Source organism: Poecilia latipinna, unplaced genomic scaffold, assembly GCF_001443285.1.
Source record: "Poecilia latipinna isolate Pla-1442-1.1 unplaced genomic scaffold, P_latipinna-1.0 Scaffold877, whole genome shotgun sequence".
Taxonomy (NCBI): Eukaryota; Metazoa; Chordata; class Actinopteri; order Cyprinodontiformes; family Poeciliidae; genus Poecilia; species Poecilia latipinna.
The window spans coordinates 181,395-198,359 of NW_015113493.1; the positions used below are offsets into that span (position 1 = coordinate 181,395).

General features: G+C 39.6%; 1 protein-coding gene across 1 annotated transcript in view; it reads left to right on the forward strand.

Annotated features, from left to right (window-relative positions):
• LOC106957123 (A-kinase anchor protein 6-like) overlaps positions 1 to 16,338 on the forward strand; it is a gene marked incomplete at its 5' end in the record, with an annotated part of 181,928 nt that extends 165,590 nt beyond the window's left edge. Inside the window, 6 exons of the mRNA XM_015048354.1 lie at positions 2,159 to 2,242; positions 2,523 to 2,675; positions 6,423 to 9,374; positions 10,009 to 11,226; positions 13,374 to 13,468; positions 16,015 to 16,338. Coding sequence (XP_014903840.1) covers positions 2,159 to 2,242; positions 2,523 to 2,675; positions 6,423 to 9,374; positions 10,009 to 11,226; positions 13,374 to 13,439 — 4,473 coding nt within the window. The remainder of the gene's footprint in view (positions 1 to 2,158; positions 2,243 to 2,522; positions 2,676 to 6,422; positions 9,375 to 10,008; positions 11,227 to 13,373; positions 13,469 to 16,014) is intronic.
• Positions 16,339 to 16,965: the final 627 nt, after the last annotated feature.

Sequence of the window (16,965 nt, forward strand, 5' to 3'; positions counted from 1 at the left end):
TTAAAAGGGAAAATAGCCTTTTTTGGATTAGCTACAAAAGTTGGTATTAAACCATAATGCCTTTGCACTGTTATGACCCGTCTAAAGGTGTCCAGATCATAACCTGAAGGATCCATCGTCTTCAGATCTTAAGCAGCCAACAGAGACAAAGCTCAACATTTTATAATGTGTCTCAGGATGTCAAAAGTATTCCATCATATTCTATTGTGTTATGATATTGACATAGGCTATCCAGTTGTATTTAATTTTTATGTGGTTTAAAATTTTGAACAATCCAGATCCCATTAAACATCACGTAGAAGAACACTAACTTTTTATCTACAGTGATTTTTCCATTGTTTTAAAAAAATTAAAAAAGGTAAAATTTGACAAATATTCCATTAATGCGACGCCCGGTTGAAGGGCTAACAAGTCCAGGAGGGAAATCCAGACATTCATTTCTTCAGCAAAACTCTTTGGCTCTTTTTGGGGTTCCAAAGTAGCGATATAAAGTCCCTCTACCAAGTCGTTGGTTTGCCCCTGAATTTCCACTGATTGGGTGATTGGGCCAGAAAATCTCTGACTGGCTCCTTTGTGGAGAAACAGTGGATCTGTTTGAGCTCCTCATCCTAACACTACAAAGGAAGTTCATTTGAACTGCTTAAATGTGGGATTTCATTCTCGTACTTATGATCCAGACCTGTCGTCTTTAGTCGGGGATTGAAACCTTGTCAGCCCAATAAATAGAGATTTGCCTTGGGTCTCAGCTGTTTTGTCAGTTCAACAAACCGGAGCAATGCCTGCACTACTACATACATCTATCTATCCATTTCTCTCTTCATCCAGCCATCACTCTTGAGCAACACTTCTAGATACGTCAACACCTCCAATGGAGGCAGAGACCTCTAACCCAGAGGCATCAATCTCCCTTCAGCTTGAGAACCATGGCCTCAGACAGAAAGAAGCCGATTCTCATCCCAGCTACAAACAACTCCAGACCTGGCTGAGGTCATGGAATGAAGAGGCCAACAGAGCCACATCATCCACCAAAACCACAGTTAGAATGCTGAAGTTCCCAAACCAAGCATCCTCTTCTCAAAAACACCTTGATACCCAACACATGAGCAGAGCATTCGTAGACCAGACCACCTCAGTACTTTCTCTCATCTTGGATCCTGAGTTTGATGTAAAATCAAACAACAAGTGGATATTTGTAGGACCAAAGATATGCATTCACAGTTTTACCTGCTCAGAACTGACATTAACTCAGTAGAGTTAGCAATTAATTTTATGAATGTAATTATCATGTGGTAATTATCATGACATTTAACATGTTTTTAGTGTGTTTAATTGATATGTCAGTGGACACTATACTAATGTCACAACTCTGGAAAACATTTTGCTTCACCCCCAATACAAAGAATATTAATTGGTTTGTTTTGATAGGTTTTGTGAAATGTTCATTCATTTATCTAGATAAATGAATGAACAGTAGAATCATTGTAATAATTTAGATACACTACAAAGAACAGCCAAATACAAAAAACTTTTCTTATCGTTTAACACCGTAATGTCTGAATTTATTTCTGATCATATAAAAACTGTTTGATGAAAAGTTAACTGCAGAAATTCATGGGAATAAATCAAATTTCCAGTGTTAATATTTGGATTATTTTATTGCCGCTGCCTCTGCTCAAAAAGAGCTTAAATCTGTCTACAACATAACTGATTTAACAAGCAATTCATTTCCATCATTGCATTGTTTAAAATGCACAGATGTACTGAAAAATAACTTTACTGCACTCCAAGCTGCCAACACAAAAATTTATCAATTGTCATTGCGTAACAGTTTTGGAATCATATAATCAATTTATTTATTCATAATCTAAATATTTGTTGCACCTTGAAATCTCTGTACAAGATTTATTTCTACAATTGCACCTAAATAATGAAAGATGGTACCAATGTCTGTTTTGCTAATTATGAAATATTTGTGACTTTGAACCTTTGCAGTGGCACAGAATTAACCAAATAGAGGGAATTACATAAGAATTACATACGCAATTTCTTTGACAATGATTTATTTGATTTTTTTTTTGTTCTGATATATTTGAAATCTGCAGAACTTCTTAGACTTGACATCCATCCTGTATTCCTTCATCTTCCTGTCTGTCTACAGTCCCTGTGTTCAGAAATCGGAAGCCGGCGCCGAGGAGTCGCTTCAGTTCTGAAACTGTGTCAGAAGCTGCTGCAGCAGAGCCAGGTGAGTGAAGGAAAACATGATTAAAAACCTCTCACTTGAAAAAAGTCATAAAATAGATATTTGTCAAGAACAGAAGAATGTAAAACAATTCCAGTGACATAAACTTGTTTTAACAAATTATCATTCACATTTAGTTTTCAAAATCATTTCAAAGTTTTGAAATTGCAAACATGAACTCATCTCTTTGTGAATAGAGGAGTTGTAATTTGTTAGTTCAGTAAATTCCTTTCCTGAGAAGCATTTTATTTTATTTTTTTTATCTCCGTTCATCCTTCCACAGTCGGGCCTGATGGCTGAAGTGGGCCCAGACGCGGAGCAGCACCGGGAGGCCCTGCAGCTGCTGTCAATCAACCTGGAGAGGAGGTGGGAGGCGATAGTGATGCAGGCGCTGCAGTGGCAGAACAGACTGAAGAGAGAGCTGGGAGAGCAGCAGGTTGGACTGCCCTCACATTTCCACTATACAACCGTCATTTCACACTGCAGGCAGCCAGCTGACAGTTCCACTCAGTGAGCATCACACTGTTTGATTTGCCACTGAAGTGTCTTTTAAAAGACATATGGTGTTATGACTGAACTTGTATCCCTTTAATTGTGGCGCAATCTTCATAGAGAAAGTGGTCCTGGTTTATAAACCAAACCTACCTACAGGAACATGCCAATCTGTGCAAACCGGTGGTCTACATGAAGAGACAGTTTTAAAAAGCTTGAATCTACTCTGACTAACCCAGCTGGGTTTTGGTCTTTTAGTTTTTTTCCTTTGCTCAAATTCTATTAGACACTGAGGTTTCTTTCCTCCCCTTGTATATGCACATAGAAAAACCTATAGCAACAGATAAATCACAAAGGCCAGACACTCTGACCTTGGTGCCTGGCTGGAGAGTAATTTCACTCCTACTGGAGGTTGGAGAGGAATAAAAAGAGGGCAAGAGGGGGAGGAAAACTTGGGCAGTAAGAACTAAAGAGCTTTTTGTGTGGTTCAGCTTATAAATAAGCACTTTCTTTGCTGAATGACAAAACGACTGTCCTCCTTGTTTTTGTGTGTTTGTTCATGATTGTGTGGGAACAAACTGTACACTTACAACTATTACAACTGGCTTATAAAAGTCTCTGATCTACAAAAGTCTTTTTATGTCAGAATATGCTAGATGTATTTCCCAGACTAGACCAGGGATTCCTGGACTAGTCATTATGTTTTCTACCATCAAACACTGCTGTTACACACAGTAGCCTTTTAAAGAGGATCCTGTTTATGGCATAAAAGAAATAAAAAAAATCAAAGAACTTTCATGAATTTTACACTGATTTTTATCTGATCAAAGCAGCACTCTCTGCAGACAGTTATATTCAAAAACCAAGTCTAAGAAGCAGATCCTAAATTGAATGGGGTCTACCTCAGAAACAGGCAGTGAAAAAGCAGATGAACCAGGTTTCTACCTGAATGTATCTTTTTGTACTATGTTGTGTTTTACAGACGCTTTTGTGTAGTTTACAAAACACATTTTTTTCATTCCTGTGGTTTTTCATGTTTTGTACTGTAGAGTAACTGGAACAGACAACTTTGCCTCATCTTTGTCTAAGAAATGACCTGATTAAAACTGTAATTACTCATTCTTATTCATTCATTGTTTTTACACTTTTTTCCAACATTTGATCCTCTGATGTTCTGAAATTCTGTATTGGATTAAAATGCATGATGACAATTTAACTACACAAACTGCAGTATTAATCTGTGTTTGAACAACCTGATGTTCTGATGTTACCAGCAGAACATGTCAGAGAAAATAAATCTTGTTTTTTAAATGAACAAACAATTAATAATTGCAAACAAATATATTTATATGCTATTTATTATTTAGCCCAAAGTCAAGTCAATAATAGAACAGGAAGAAGTAAAAAACAAAGTGAAAAACTCAGAATTCCTACCTCAGTGTTTCTTAATCAAAATGGTCCCACATTCCCTATTGTATTTATATGTATTCATGTAAAGACTAGTGTGGTTTTTCTATACGTAGCTAAATATTACAAAATATTCTAGTGTGTATTCACACATGAGTAAGTGTGTTCACATACGTAAGCATATTCATCCATACACAAATCCATAAGATACACCTACAAAAAGGTAGTGGTACTCATTTTATACACATAAGCATACAGCCTGCAAATTATCCCTAAATTATTTTCTAGATTTTCTTTCTCAAAGCAGATAAATTTTCAAAATCGGAACATTTCCAGCCCCTAAAACTGTTATTGGAAGTTCAGTTTCAGGCCAACAAACATCCACGGCATCAGGCTTTTTGGGGACTGCACAGTTGGTAGTACTGTTATTTCGCAGCAAGAAGGTTGTGGGTTTGAATCCCCACCCAGGGCCTTTGTGCATGGATTTCTGCAAGTTCTCCTTGTGCTTGTGTGGGTTCCCTCCGGATACACCGGCTTCCTACCACAGGCCTAAAACTTGATTAACTGGTCTCTCTAAAGTGTCCTTAAAGCTGCAGCATGTAACTTTTAGATTTTTTTTTTTTTTTTTTTTTTACATTTTTGCTAAAAAAATCAGCATGTTGACAAATAATCTGTGAAAAGATCAATCTCCTCCACCTCTGCCTTGAGCTACTGTTGCCGTCTGAAAAAATGCACCACTCCCGACCAAAAACAACCAATCAGAGGTAGGAGGGGGGCCTTAGGGCTGTCAGTCAATCCTATGTTCTTGCTGCTAAATGTGCTAATGGCAAAGAAATAAGTTACCGTTGCACAAAAGTGGTTATTTTTAACTGGCTAAGCTTAGATTTATTAAAATTCCTATTACTACATGCAATACATCTACTCTTTAATTATGTATTGCAAATTCACACCACTTGAAATTGCAAACTGACCTGCTCCGTTCTTTAGCCAGTTCTGCCAGTGGCCTGCTCTCAGCTCTAATCAAGTAATCTACTTTTAAAACAAGGTTTGAGTTACTGGCAGATAAAAGGAGTGACTTCACTCTTTACTGTCGGAAAAATACTTGCAATTCAGCCATAAACTGATGTAAGGGGTGTTTCTAGAAATGGGAACAATTCCATCAAAACTTTCTAGAAGGTTTTTAAAATTGATTGGATTAAGCTAACTGGAATGCTGCCTTTTCAACAATGAAGGTTTCTCAAATGCATCTGCAGCGCAAAACTCAGTTCATTCATTATCCACAACTCCCTTATCAGCACACTGGGAATAAACACAAGTCTAATAGAAATTCATTAAGTACAGCCATAACCACGTAAACTCACTCCGTCTGAAACACACACACTAACACACACGCTTAGACAACTAGTTTATTAGATTAATAGGCTATGAATGGCTAATACGAATTACCCCCCTCTCTCTTGTTAACGAGACGTAGAGCAATTTGTATAATTATGTCTGGGGCAGGGAAGGTTTCCTGTGTCTAAGCATATTTTTAGACAGCCAAGCTTTCTGAAGGCTTTGATTACGTATTTACCTTGGGATTTTCAGCTTGGCGCTCTTTCTCTCAGAAGTTGTTTTTGAATAATTCATTGCTTTGTTCGAGAGTGGAATAATTTGTGTTGAGACTTATGAGTAGTTTCTGTGGAGTAGGTTGATTTCACTTTTTTTTCCATGTTGTTTGTTGTACATGACCCTAGAACATGCTTTTTTCAGAGTTTGGTGTCTTTTTAACTTGAGAAGAGACACTGATCTCAAAAGCAGAAAAAAAACATGTCTTTTGAAACAAATTGGTGCCAAAGCAGGATACCATAAACTGAAGAATAACAATAATTCATCAGTTCTTTTTTTATACTTTGATAAACACACACTTGCACTCACTTCAAAAACAAAGACTGAGGGTGTCCTGTTCTGAGTGATGTGGGATGTACTGAGGACGTCTTACTGGAGCCCAGGTTTACTGGCTCCAGTGAGACTCGGATTTCCTGGAGTCAGAGAACAATGGGAAACATGTCATTGCTCCTCTAGTGCTGAGTAAAGACGGTCACAAGTTTGTGTGGCTTGAGTACTTTATGAATTAAATTTAGTTCAGGTTAGTTTTTTTATATAGTGTTTAATCATAACACACGTTGTTTCAAGGCACTTAGCAAAAAAGTCACTTCAATCTAGTCATTCAAAGTACATTCAAACTATTCCTGGCAATCAAAATGTAAGCTTTAAACATTTTCTTTTTCTCTTTTTCTTGTAGGTTAATGGAAACATTCTGGAAATGGGCCTAGTGGATCTCCACCAGATTAGCCCCGTGTCAGTGGCTTCAGTGACAGTGCCACCAGAGGACTCCTGGGAATGGGATGAAACAGACATGTCGGTCATGGAAGCAGAGCGACTAGATGTACCACAGCCTGACCTTACAACCAACCTCCCCACAGCCTTGCAATCAAGTCTACCATCAAACAATATTTTGGCCAATGACAATCAACCTGTTGAGATTCAAACTGATATCCAGGCCACTCAGTTAAAAGAGTTGTCTAATCTGAAGGATGGATCCTCAATGGATGTTAACTCCCATTCCCCACCAAACAATAATGTATATCAAGTGTACAGCCTCCACAGTATTGAATTATGCAAGCAGCCGGTGTTTCCACTTCCTTCCACATTAATGCACATAAATAAACCTGTTAAAAACAAAGAACATTTTTTGCTGAAGAGCATTAGCAAGGATTCCTCCTTGTCCTCCATTGAATCTCTCCCAGACCTCCTGGGAGGTTTGATGTCAAGTAGCCAACAACGAGATAGGATCAGTGAATTTTGTAATAGGGAAAGTGAGGGTGGCAGAAGGAGCGGTCAGTCGGAAAATAGTCTACGATCAGATTGTGAGAGCGGGATTGTAAGTGACAATGGAGATTCAGAGACATCGTCAAACTCTGGAGTACAAGGAAAGAAAGAGGATCAGGGGATAGAAAGACAGGAGAAAAGAGACCGGAGGAAAAGTGAAATTACACAAGAACATTATAGTTTAGCTCTGGAAAATAACTGCATTGCCCCTTATAAAAAGAGCAAGATGCAAATCTCTACGAATTTGGAAGAATGGAGAAGGAATGAGTTGAGATGTGAAATAAAAAGAAACAAGGAGGAGAAGAAGAGGAGTAAACAGGGTGGGGGGGAGGCAGTGGAAATCCTGATAAACGGACATGGGATCCTGACACCGGCAAACTCTGACTCTGACATTGATGTGAAAGGACTTGATGACTCTAAGATGTTCATGTCCCAGAGGGACATCACAGAGTGTAACCCTGACCATTATAATAGTTCAGAGACTCCCCCTGCTCTCAACAGTAGGACATCAAGTCCCGTTTTGTCTCAGAGCTCTTCTTTGGAGTCTCTATTGGCTCTGGGTATCGACTTATTCCCCTCCAAAGAACGGCTGCATCATAGCGTCTCTTTGGAGAGCTGCCTTAATCCATGCCACAGCCCTGACAGGGAGGCGGTGGGCAGTCTCACAAGTCCCGACGAGATGAACCCAGGCCAGGACAAAGACCAAGATAGAATTAATCTAAGAGCAAGCATGGATACTGAAACAGAGGCATCTTCTGGAGAGCTTAGCCAAAGGACTCTTGATCTCCTGAAACGTTTGGAGAACATTCAGAATCCTTTGGTTGGGAAGATGACCCGAAGTGTTTCTGACATGTCGATTCAAAGCAGCATCCCACAAAAGAACCACTTCCCTGTTTCACCCTCTTTAGGTGGTCAACACACTCCACTCTCCAGGATGTTTAGCACTTCATGGAAAAGACAGCCTTCACTGATCAATGAAAACTTATCAAAAATATCACTAACTGAACTGAGTAGCACAGAGGACTCGTCTCTGGGGTCTGAGGATTTCGTTGTGCTCAGAAACCAGCACCCTCTTTTCCTAGATCCAAACATAGCAACCAGTTCCAGCCCTCGTAGGAAACATTGTCACAATGGCAACAGGGCAGGAAAAGGTGTAGATGAGTCGGATGCTGCTAGTTTAAGCATGGTGGTCAATGTTTCATGTACATCAGCATGCACAGATGAAGACGAAGATGACAGTGATCTGCTTTCATCCTCCACACTGACGCTCACTGAAGAGGAACTTGGTGTTCGGGATGAACAAGATGGAGACGATGACAGGGTTAATGGTGTGTCTTCTGGGAATGAGGAGGATGAGGATAATGATGAAGATGACATGGAAACCTCCTATGAGTTGGGGCTTGAGTACATGAAGAGGGAGTTACAGAGCTGGATACGACCTCCTCGCACCTCTGTATCCTCCTCATTCAAATCAGAAGCAGGCCTTCTGGATGAGCTGCAGTGTGGAAGTGCTCCACCTTCCACCTTCCCATACTCACGTGCACAGTTAATGGATACCAGTAACAAAGCTGGTGGCAATACAAGTAGAAAGGAAAGGGAAGATGAGACCAGACTGAATGTGACGAGAAGTTACATCAGCCAATTTGTAGATGATGTGGAGAATGGAAACATCGACCACAGCTGTCTACAAGGAAAAGATGAAGACGATGAGCTACTCCAAGAAGAGTCTGGCTTGTTCACTCAGAAGAGAGACACATTAAGGGACTTTTATGTGAACACCAAAACAGAAGACCAAGTTGAAGATGTTGGCAACTTGAGAGCTGAAATGGATTCAGTTTCAACAAGTCATATTTGTTCACCATCCAGTGAGCTCCATCCCTTCTCTTCCAAGCGTACTTCCTGTTTGGTGGGAGAGCTGAGAGGGGAGCTTCCCTGTCACAGTGCCTCACTTCCTTCGGCCCCTTTGCTGTCTCCAGTCAACTGCAGATCCCACAATGCACTGGACAACAACCTCCCAATTGCTGGAGGAAGGAAAGCCATCACAATTCAAGAGAAGTTTAAGTTCTCATCGTTGGTCACAGAAGAGACGAGGAGGGAAGTCAGAGCAAAAGATTCATCTCTGCCATCCAAAAAAGGCCACAAATCCCACGCTTCCTGCTGCAGCCCCTTCCTCCTGTCGGCCTCGCCACTCAGCGTTGATGAAAGCAAGAAGGAGAACGTTCATGACTTTGTAATGGAGATTATTGACATGACCTCTGTAGCACTGAAAAGCAAAGAGAACCAGTCAGATGGAGCAACCCAGAGGGAGACCAGTGGGTCTGTCCCAGACCAGTCCTCCACCTCACTAGCACACATCCGAGACAAGGTAGAACTTTAATTCTACAGAATAATCAGATTCACACAGTGTCTACTACACAATTGTTGGATGACTAATGTAAAAACATCTGACATAAATTAATATGAGTTTGAAGCTGTCCTATTTGACCTGGTATGTTCTGTGCATTTCAAAGACAAATTATTTCAAAGGAAAGTTATCTGTCTTCATTTGTTTATTCAGTTGAAGTAATTCAATAAATCGCATCACGGATCAGAACTTTGAGGGTGTAATTATTAATTTCTTCAGTAAGTAAAGCAATCTAAAAGTTCATTAGTTTTCAGTCCACATTTTTTAAAAGGCAAAGAGAAATCACGCAGAAAACATTGTCATAATGTAAAACATTAATATGTAAATAAAGATTTTATGGTGTGATAGTTACAATGAAATACAGAGAATGATCAAAGTTGTATATATACCCTATTCTTGGCTGAACTTTTCTATTTAATTTTAGTAATTCTTAGTTTAAAATCAGATTTCACTTCAGATTAGCTTTAATTAAAGCATCAAAATAAGGCATTTGTGTATGTGGCTCTCAGTGACTATCAATATTGCTTATTCTTACTTCAGACCCTCTACTTAGAAACCAGTACGAAGCAACAAACTGTTCATTTTCTTCCTTCAGGTGCTTGAACACTCCCATAGGCCTCTGCATCTTCGGAAGGGAGATTTCTACTCCTACCTGTCTCTCTCCTCCCATGACAGTGACTGTGGTGAGGTCAGTCAGTGTGCAGAGGACAAGAGTTTGACCCCTGTGCCCTACAGCATCCCATCCTATTGCACATCGACACCAACCCCAAACAGTCCAAGCCCTGAGCTGTTTCCCAGCACCAAAGTGGCAATGTCTTCCTTTCAGTCAGCTCAGTTGAGCAGATGCTCTTCCCCAAGCCTGACTGCCAAGGAGTACATCGGCAGTCTGGATTTGAAGTGTTTTGACGGTGAACCTGCCAGCGTCTCAGATGGAAGCCGAGTGGACCAGCAGTCTTCTAGCCCCTCTCTGTCTGTACCCACCAGTCCTGACTTCAGGAATGAGGAGACGCTGTTTGAAGCCTGTACAGAAGAAGTTTACCTTGGGCCACCTTTGTGCTACAGCATGGTGATCAAAAAGAAACCTCAATACTCCTACCATAAACTGTGTTTAGAGACCTCATTGGCTGGTGGCTGTGAGCTGAATGAAAATGCACCTTGTTTGTCCCAAGAGGGAAAAAGTTCTAAACTGCACAACAGACGGACGGACCACTTGTTCTCGACACAAGGTTCTGGTTCCACAAATGAAACCCAGAACTTCTACCGTCCTGAACTTTGTTACAGCTTATTTTCCACCTCTTCGCTCTTAAGAAGCAACTTCAGTTCTTCAGGTGACAACCTTTTTTCTCCTCTACCTGTCTCGACAGAGGCAATGGAAGAAAAGCTCGGTGAAGACCTGTACCTCGCCTCTGATGGTGTTGTAGGAAAAGTCGCGACTGCTGTGAGTGTCAGCACGCCGCAGGAGGAGAGAAGTCGTAATGAGGGGCCTTCTTATCTTAATCCCTGGGTGCGTGTCGCCCTGATAGACTCCTTCGCCACAGAATGTTTGGCAGATACTAAAACGCTTGAATCCAATATGGGCACCGTAATGACCAAGATAAGTGTCTGCAGCTCTGCTACAAATCCCTCAAAAGAGCCAGCCACCGCCGCCACGCGTATTAATCCCAAAATTAACTGCTCAGCGATGAGAAGGCCTGATAGGGAGGAGGGGAAGAGGAGCGAAGAGGCAGATACTCGATGGGCAGAGGAGGAGGAGAAGAGGAGAAAGGACTGGAGCGCTTCGCAGCAAGAAGCAAAGTCTGCCCTGGTGAAACAGGTTAGTGTTCCATGTATTTGCTCTATCTCCAGACATTATGCAGCGTCTTGATACTGGACTCCACTTCTCTGCTTTGGGTATTAGTTTTAGTCAAACCCGTCAGTGGGAATGAAGGCGGAGAAGCTGTGCTTTCTCTTTATTTTGTTTCGCAAGTCAGACGTATTTTCCTTTCCCTCTGCTCCCTCTGAGCTTTCTTTGTCTTTTTTCTGCTGTGCTGTCTTTTGGTGTTCCTTTATGTTTGTATTCACTATCCTCCTTAATCATCTCTCCATCCAGAAGACACCTACTACATACATGAGGTAACTCTGACTTGCACTGGTCTCATTTCCTCCTCTTCATCCCTTACTTTTATGACTTCTTTTGTAATATGTAATTTCCCCTTTTTGTTTATCACCGTTATCCACCGCCTCACTGTCTTTCTGTTTTAGGTGTGTTTATTGTTTTAATCACTGATTCATTACTGATTAAAACAATTTGAATCACTGATTCAAATGAATCTAATTAGATGCTTTTTTAGATACAAATATTTGTCCCCAGAAAATATACACTCAGTATTTATAATGTTTACAAAGTGACTTACAAAATTTATTGTACTTTTTGCACTTTTTCCATAATGTGTATAATATATTTTAGCAATTTGTGTATTTTATGTTTAAGGTCAAAATAAGTCAGCAGTGCTATCCATTCTTTTCTTCAGAGGAATGTCTTTTTCACCGTCTACAGTTTTATAATGCTTAATCATCATGAAGAGGAAAAAAGCAGGTTTCTCACTTTACATTTTGCTTATTGTACATGTAAGGTGATGCAACACATCACTGTCTGAGAACTTGCTTTTCTTACCATTTCCTATGTTATTAATGGATGGTGTCATCTTTTTTTAAATCAGACACACAGGAAGGTATTGCTTCATGTGAGACAGGTTTATGTTGTTCAAGAAAGCAAAGTAAAGCTAAATGCTACACTGGTGATTGGTAAACTTCCAACTGCATGTCAAGAAGATTAATACCTCTGATAAAGTGGCAGTTTGACTCAGTATTAGCAGGTCTTGGCACCACAGTGGACTTTTTCACAGATTCTCCAACTTACTCAGTAAACAAGCTGAATTCAACCATAAAGTTTACCTTTACAAACCTCTCAAACTGTAATTTAAAGCATGGTGTGCTTTCTTCATGACCTTACTTTGTATATTTTGTAAAAACAAAAATCCCTGTTTTCTCAGCAATACATGGTTTTTATTATTTTTCTGAGTTGCTGCTCTGGTGACCTGTTCCTGTCTTACCATGGCATTTCGTACTGATTATTATTATCTTATCATTGCTATTAGGCTACTCTGTACCACTTGGTTCTTTAGGACTCAATTACTTGTTACTGCCAGTGCATAAATGTAAACATTTTGTCATATTCTTCCTATAGATCTTGGTATTCTTGAGGAATGGTGGACAGATCTGGGAGTTCTGGTCTTTAATCCTAATACATCCTGGTGGGAGAGGTTCTGCAAAACAGTCTAATTTCTTTTTGAGACGTTTTGACATTTTGGTTGTGTTGTGCTAACCTTGGATAACCAAAATGACAATTCAGTGGTTGGTGGTAGAAAAGTATTAAGTGGCTGCTTTTCCTCCACAGTCTTGTTTGTGGTACCCATGAACAAGATGTTAAGGCACAGTCAGGAGGAGGAAAAGCTGAATGTTATAATCAGATGCATGTATGGTTTCAGTAGACTACATATGATTCCAGAAAAAAATCTAATATATCAATTTGTTTTTATCATTTATTTACAGTATTTGCAATTTTCTGTATTATTAGTATTATGATAGAAAAACAAATTTTTATATAGTGTGCTAACACACTCTGCTTCTTGTGCTGTTTGAGTAAAAGACAGAGAATCTGTGAAAATCATTTTACTGAAAATCCAAAAGTCCACTGTGGTGCCAAGACCTGCTAATACTGAGTCAAACTGCAACTTTATCAGAGGTGTTGATCTATCATTACCAGATAGAATTCTGGTAATACCCGTCATCTGTTGGATTTAAAAGCATTCCAGTGTTTTTGCTGCTCTTTTTAAATTTCATATCTTTTTGCTCCTTGTCCTTTTTTGTCTTACATCCTGTTATCTGTGTGTCTTTCTGTATTCTCTACTTGTGATGTAGGTGGGATTTTGGCCAATTCTCTGTCACAGCGTTGAAGGAACACAGGATGAAGCAAACCCTCAGTGAGGACTCCTTCTCAGATGAGAGCAGTCAGAGTATGTTAACATGTAACATCCTATTACTTTGTGGATGAGATTAAAAAAAAAATCACACCTGCTTAAAAATAAAATCAAAATCTTTTTTTTTTTTTTGTGGAAATACAACCAGGCTTTACATCTCAGTTCATCTCCGTTCAAGTCTGTTCCTTTCCATGTGCTTTAGAATCCAACAGACTCATCAACAAAACAGGCAGTTTCTTTTGTCAGTCCTTCAACTATGAATCCATCCAGATTTCAGTTCCCACCCAGTGATTACATGCCAGTTATAAATTACTTTCTGATTATTTATTCACTTTCATTGACATGCGTTACAAAATGGGTTCCACATATTCCAGGTCCTTAATATAGATTTTAAAAACTGAATTAGAATTAGCTACAGTTGAATAATTTTGATAAGTAGATAGTAAAATTATTCTTGTTTCCTTTTTCAAATGTGTTAAAATCTAAGCAGAAATAGAACATGAACAAAAGGACGTTACTGACAGTCTGTGTGTGGTGTGTGTGTGTGTGTTTTAGTGTATGATGTGTGCGCCCTATGGGTGCCTCCAGGGCTAAGCAAAACCTCCTGCCCTCATACTCTAAACACACAAATGTGCACCTGCACATCCACACACACCCCTGAGGGCAGGGCATGAGAGTCCAGGTAGAAGCTATGACAGCCCAACAGCTGCGGGTTAGACAGACACACTACTCACAATCACACACACACAAACACACGCGCGCACACAACAGAGGACAAACTTACATAGACACCTATATGCAAAGAACCAGAAAACCAAATCCCAGTGAAAACGCACAGTGGATGTAGCGCTGCGACGAGGGACACACACCTCACCATTATCCAGACATCATATCTATGATGCGTATAGTTGGTCCTGACCTCCATGACGTGGCTGAGTCTAGCCCACCTGTTCACACACAAACACACACAAACCCACTGTACACACAAACACAGGTGCAATTAAAGCAATCGTGAATGCAACTCATGATGTGCTCTGTGACCCAGACAGCAGAAGGTCTACAGCAAAACACACAGGAGAGTATGGGAGTGTGTGTAGTGTTCAGGTTTTATCACTGACTTGCATTTAAAAAGTTTCACCAGACAACAGCTTCAAAAATAAATCAAAATAAATAATACACAAACATGTTAAAAATTTTCATTCAGTGAATGAGAGCATAGATTTTATTTATTTAATGCTAAATTGAATATATTTAGCATTTAAATATATTTAAATGCTAAATATATTTACCATTTAAAATGCTAAATTTTAAATTGGCATTTAAAATTTAGCATACAAATTTGTATGTATTGTGCATACATATATTGTGCATATATGTATGCACAATACAGATGTATTGTGCATACATCTGTATTATATTGTATCACTTCAGTGACGAGATCTACACAATATCCATGAAATCATGCAGACTGCTACAAACATTTGTGAAGGAATAGGAAACTCTAATGGTGTGTTCACACCAACACACTATAAGAACTCTTTGGTGTCTTTGAACAAAGATCACCATTTTTATGCAAAGCTTTATGGAATTAGTTCCCATGACCAAGCTTCTGCATCACCCACTGCAATGCAACGCATCAGAAGAATCAGTGTAAAGTTTGCCACCAGTGTTCTGTTTGGGGCAGAACATCTTCTCTGACCTGGGAAGGACATTCTACCCTCTTCTGGATCGAGATCATGCTCTCGTATTTAGAGGCTGTTATCATCCAGACCACTTCAGACTTGACTGCAAACTGTTCCAGTGACACCTGGAGATCATGGTCTGATGAAGCCATCAGAACCACATCAGCTGCAAAAAATAGAGGTCCCCAAAACAGATCTTCTCAACACTTTGGCTGACTATAAAGGTTAGGACCATAAAGGTTATAGTCAGAATCTGTGACAACTGGCAACCATGATGGAGTCTAACTCTGACCAGAAACAAGTCTGACTTACTGCTGGCAATGCAGACAGATAAAGTTCTGACTCCTTGCTTTCAAAGTACTGGCACTGGACTATTGTGTTTATGCACCAAACCTTAGTTCAGATTATCCTCCTTTCTGGAGTCCTAGGACGTGGAGGTGAAGACGCTCCTGGTGGGACTCACTTGTTCTGCTGAGGGACTTCAATGTGAGACCTGTAGGATATGCGTACATTTTGGACAATTATTTACTTCCAACTTTGTGGAAGTAAATAATTGTCCCTCTATGGAGAAATTTGACCAGAACAGCTTTAAACTTGGAACCGAAATTCACCCTACATCACTTCCTGCCAGGTGTGTGTTGGGAAGAATGTTAATTGATTCCCATAAGTGTATTATTTAACCCTGTGTTGAGCCTTTCTGAAGTATTTATTAAGCCAAAGCGAGTGGGCAGACATCATAGAAATTGATTAAAAATGGGATGTCCCTCAAACTTATGGGTGAGAAGGCAGGCAAACAAAGACTTTTGGCAGTAAAGGTTTCATATGTAAAAATTGAAAGCGTACTACGTTTACTATTTTCACTAACATGAAATAGAAAATAATCTTTTCTATTTCCTTCAGAGACCGTCTGGGTTGGTGCAGGAGTCTGAAGGATGCAATTGTAGGTCTCTCTGGTTCGATGTTCTCTGAGCGTCTCCCTCTTCTGCAGACTGCTACCTGCCGGATCTTCGTCTTCTGACTCAACTCACATCTGGTGTCAGGAGGACTTTCACTGGAGCTGCACAGGTTGGGATTGGCCCAGCTCACAAGCCTGATGAGTTGGTGAATTTATGATCATGAAGCAGTTTTAAAGAAATTTCCTGAGGATATTTCGAGGTTCTCTGCGCTCTTGCTTGAATGTAGAATTTAAATGCATGTATACTTAGTTAAAAGGTAATTGACTTATTTAAAGGTCTGACATATTTTTTTGAATATTCAAGGGAATAAGTAAATATTTTAGATCATTTAGTGTGTAATCACCTTTTTCAGGGAGGCTGCAAGAAAAAATAGTTCTCCATAGGAGTACTTTGTCAGACATTAGTCCCAATTCATGTTCCATTGCTCACATTGAAGTGGGCTAAACCTATTGTGTCCTACAGTTTAAGAAACTGAAATATTTCCTTGGAATTATTTTGTATTAACCTTGGTTTCAGTGAAAAATTACATTGTCTTTTCAAGTGTGATTGTCAACATCTAAAAAAAATCCAGGAAAGGAAACGGCAGAGTGCAGTGGACGCTTCATGGACCTTTATGTGGAAAGTAACTCCTAAATATTCAAGAAAAATCTGCCTCTTCACTGAGTATTTTTTAGTACATTTCTAAAATATTCTAAAGAAAAAGCAGTTTGAGAAGTTAAAACACATCAGCACAGTGCTGCTCTGTATTTTTGCTTGGTACTGATTGGACCTCCAAGAGAGGAAATAAGGAAGACAGTATAGATGTTCTACTGCTGCAGTGCTAACACTGGCTCCACTGAGAGCATTAATGCATATTAAGATATGTTTGGAATTAAAACTATTAAAACAGGCATTT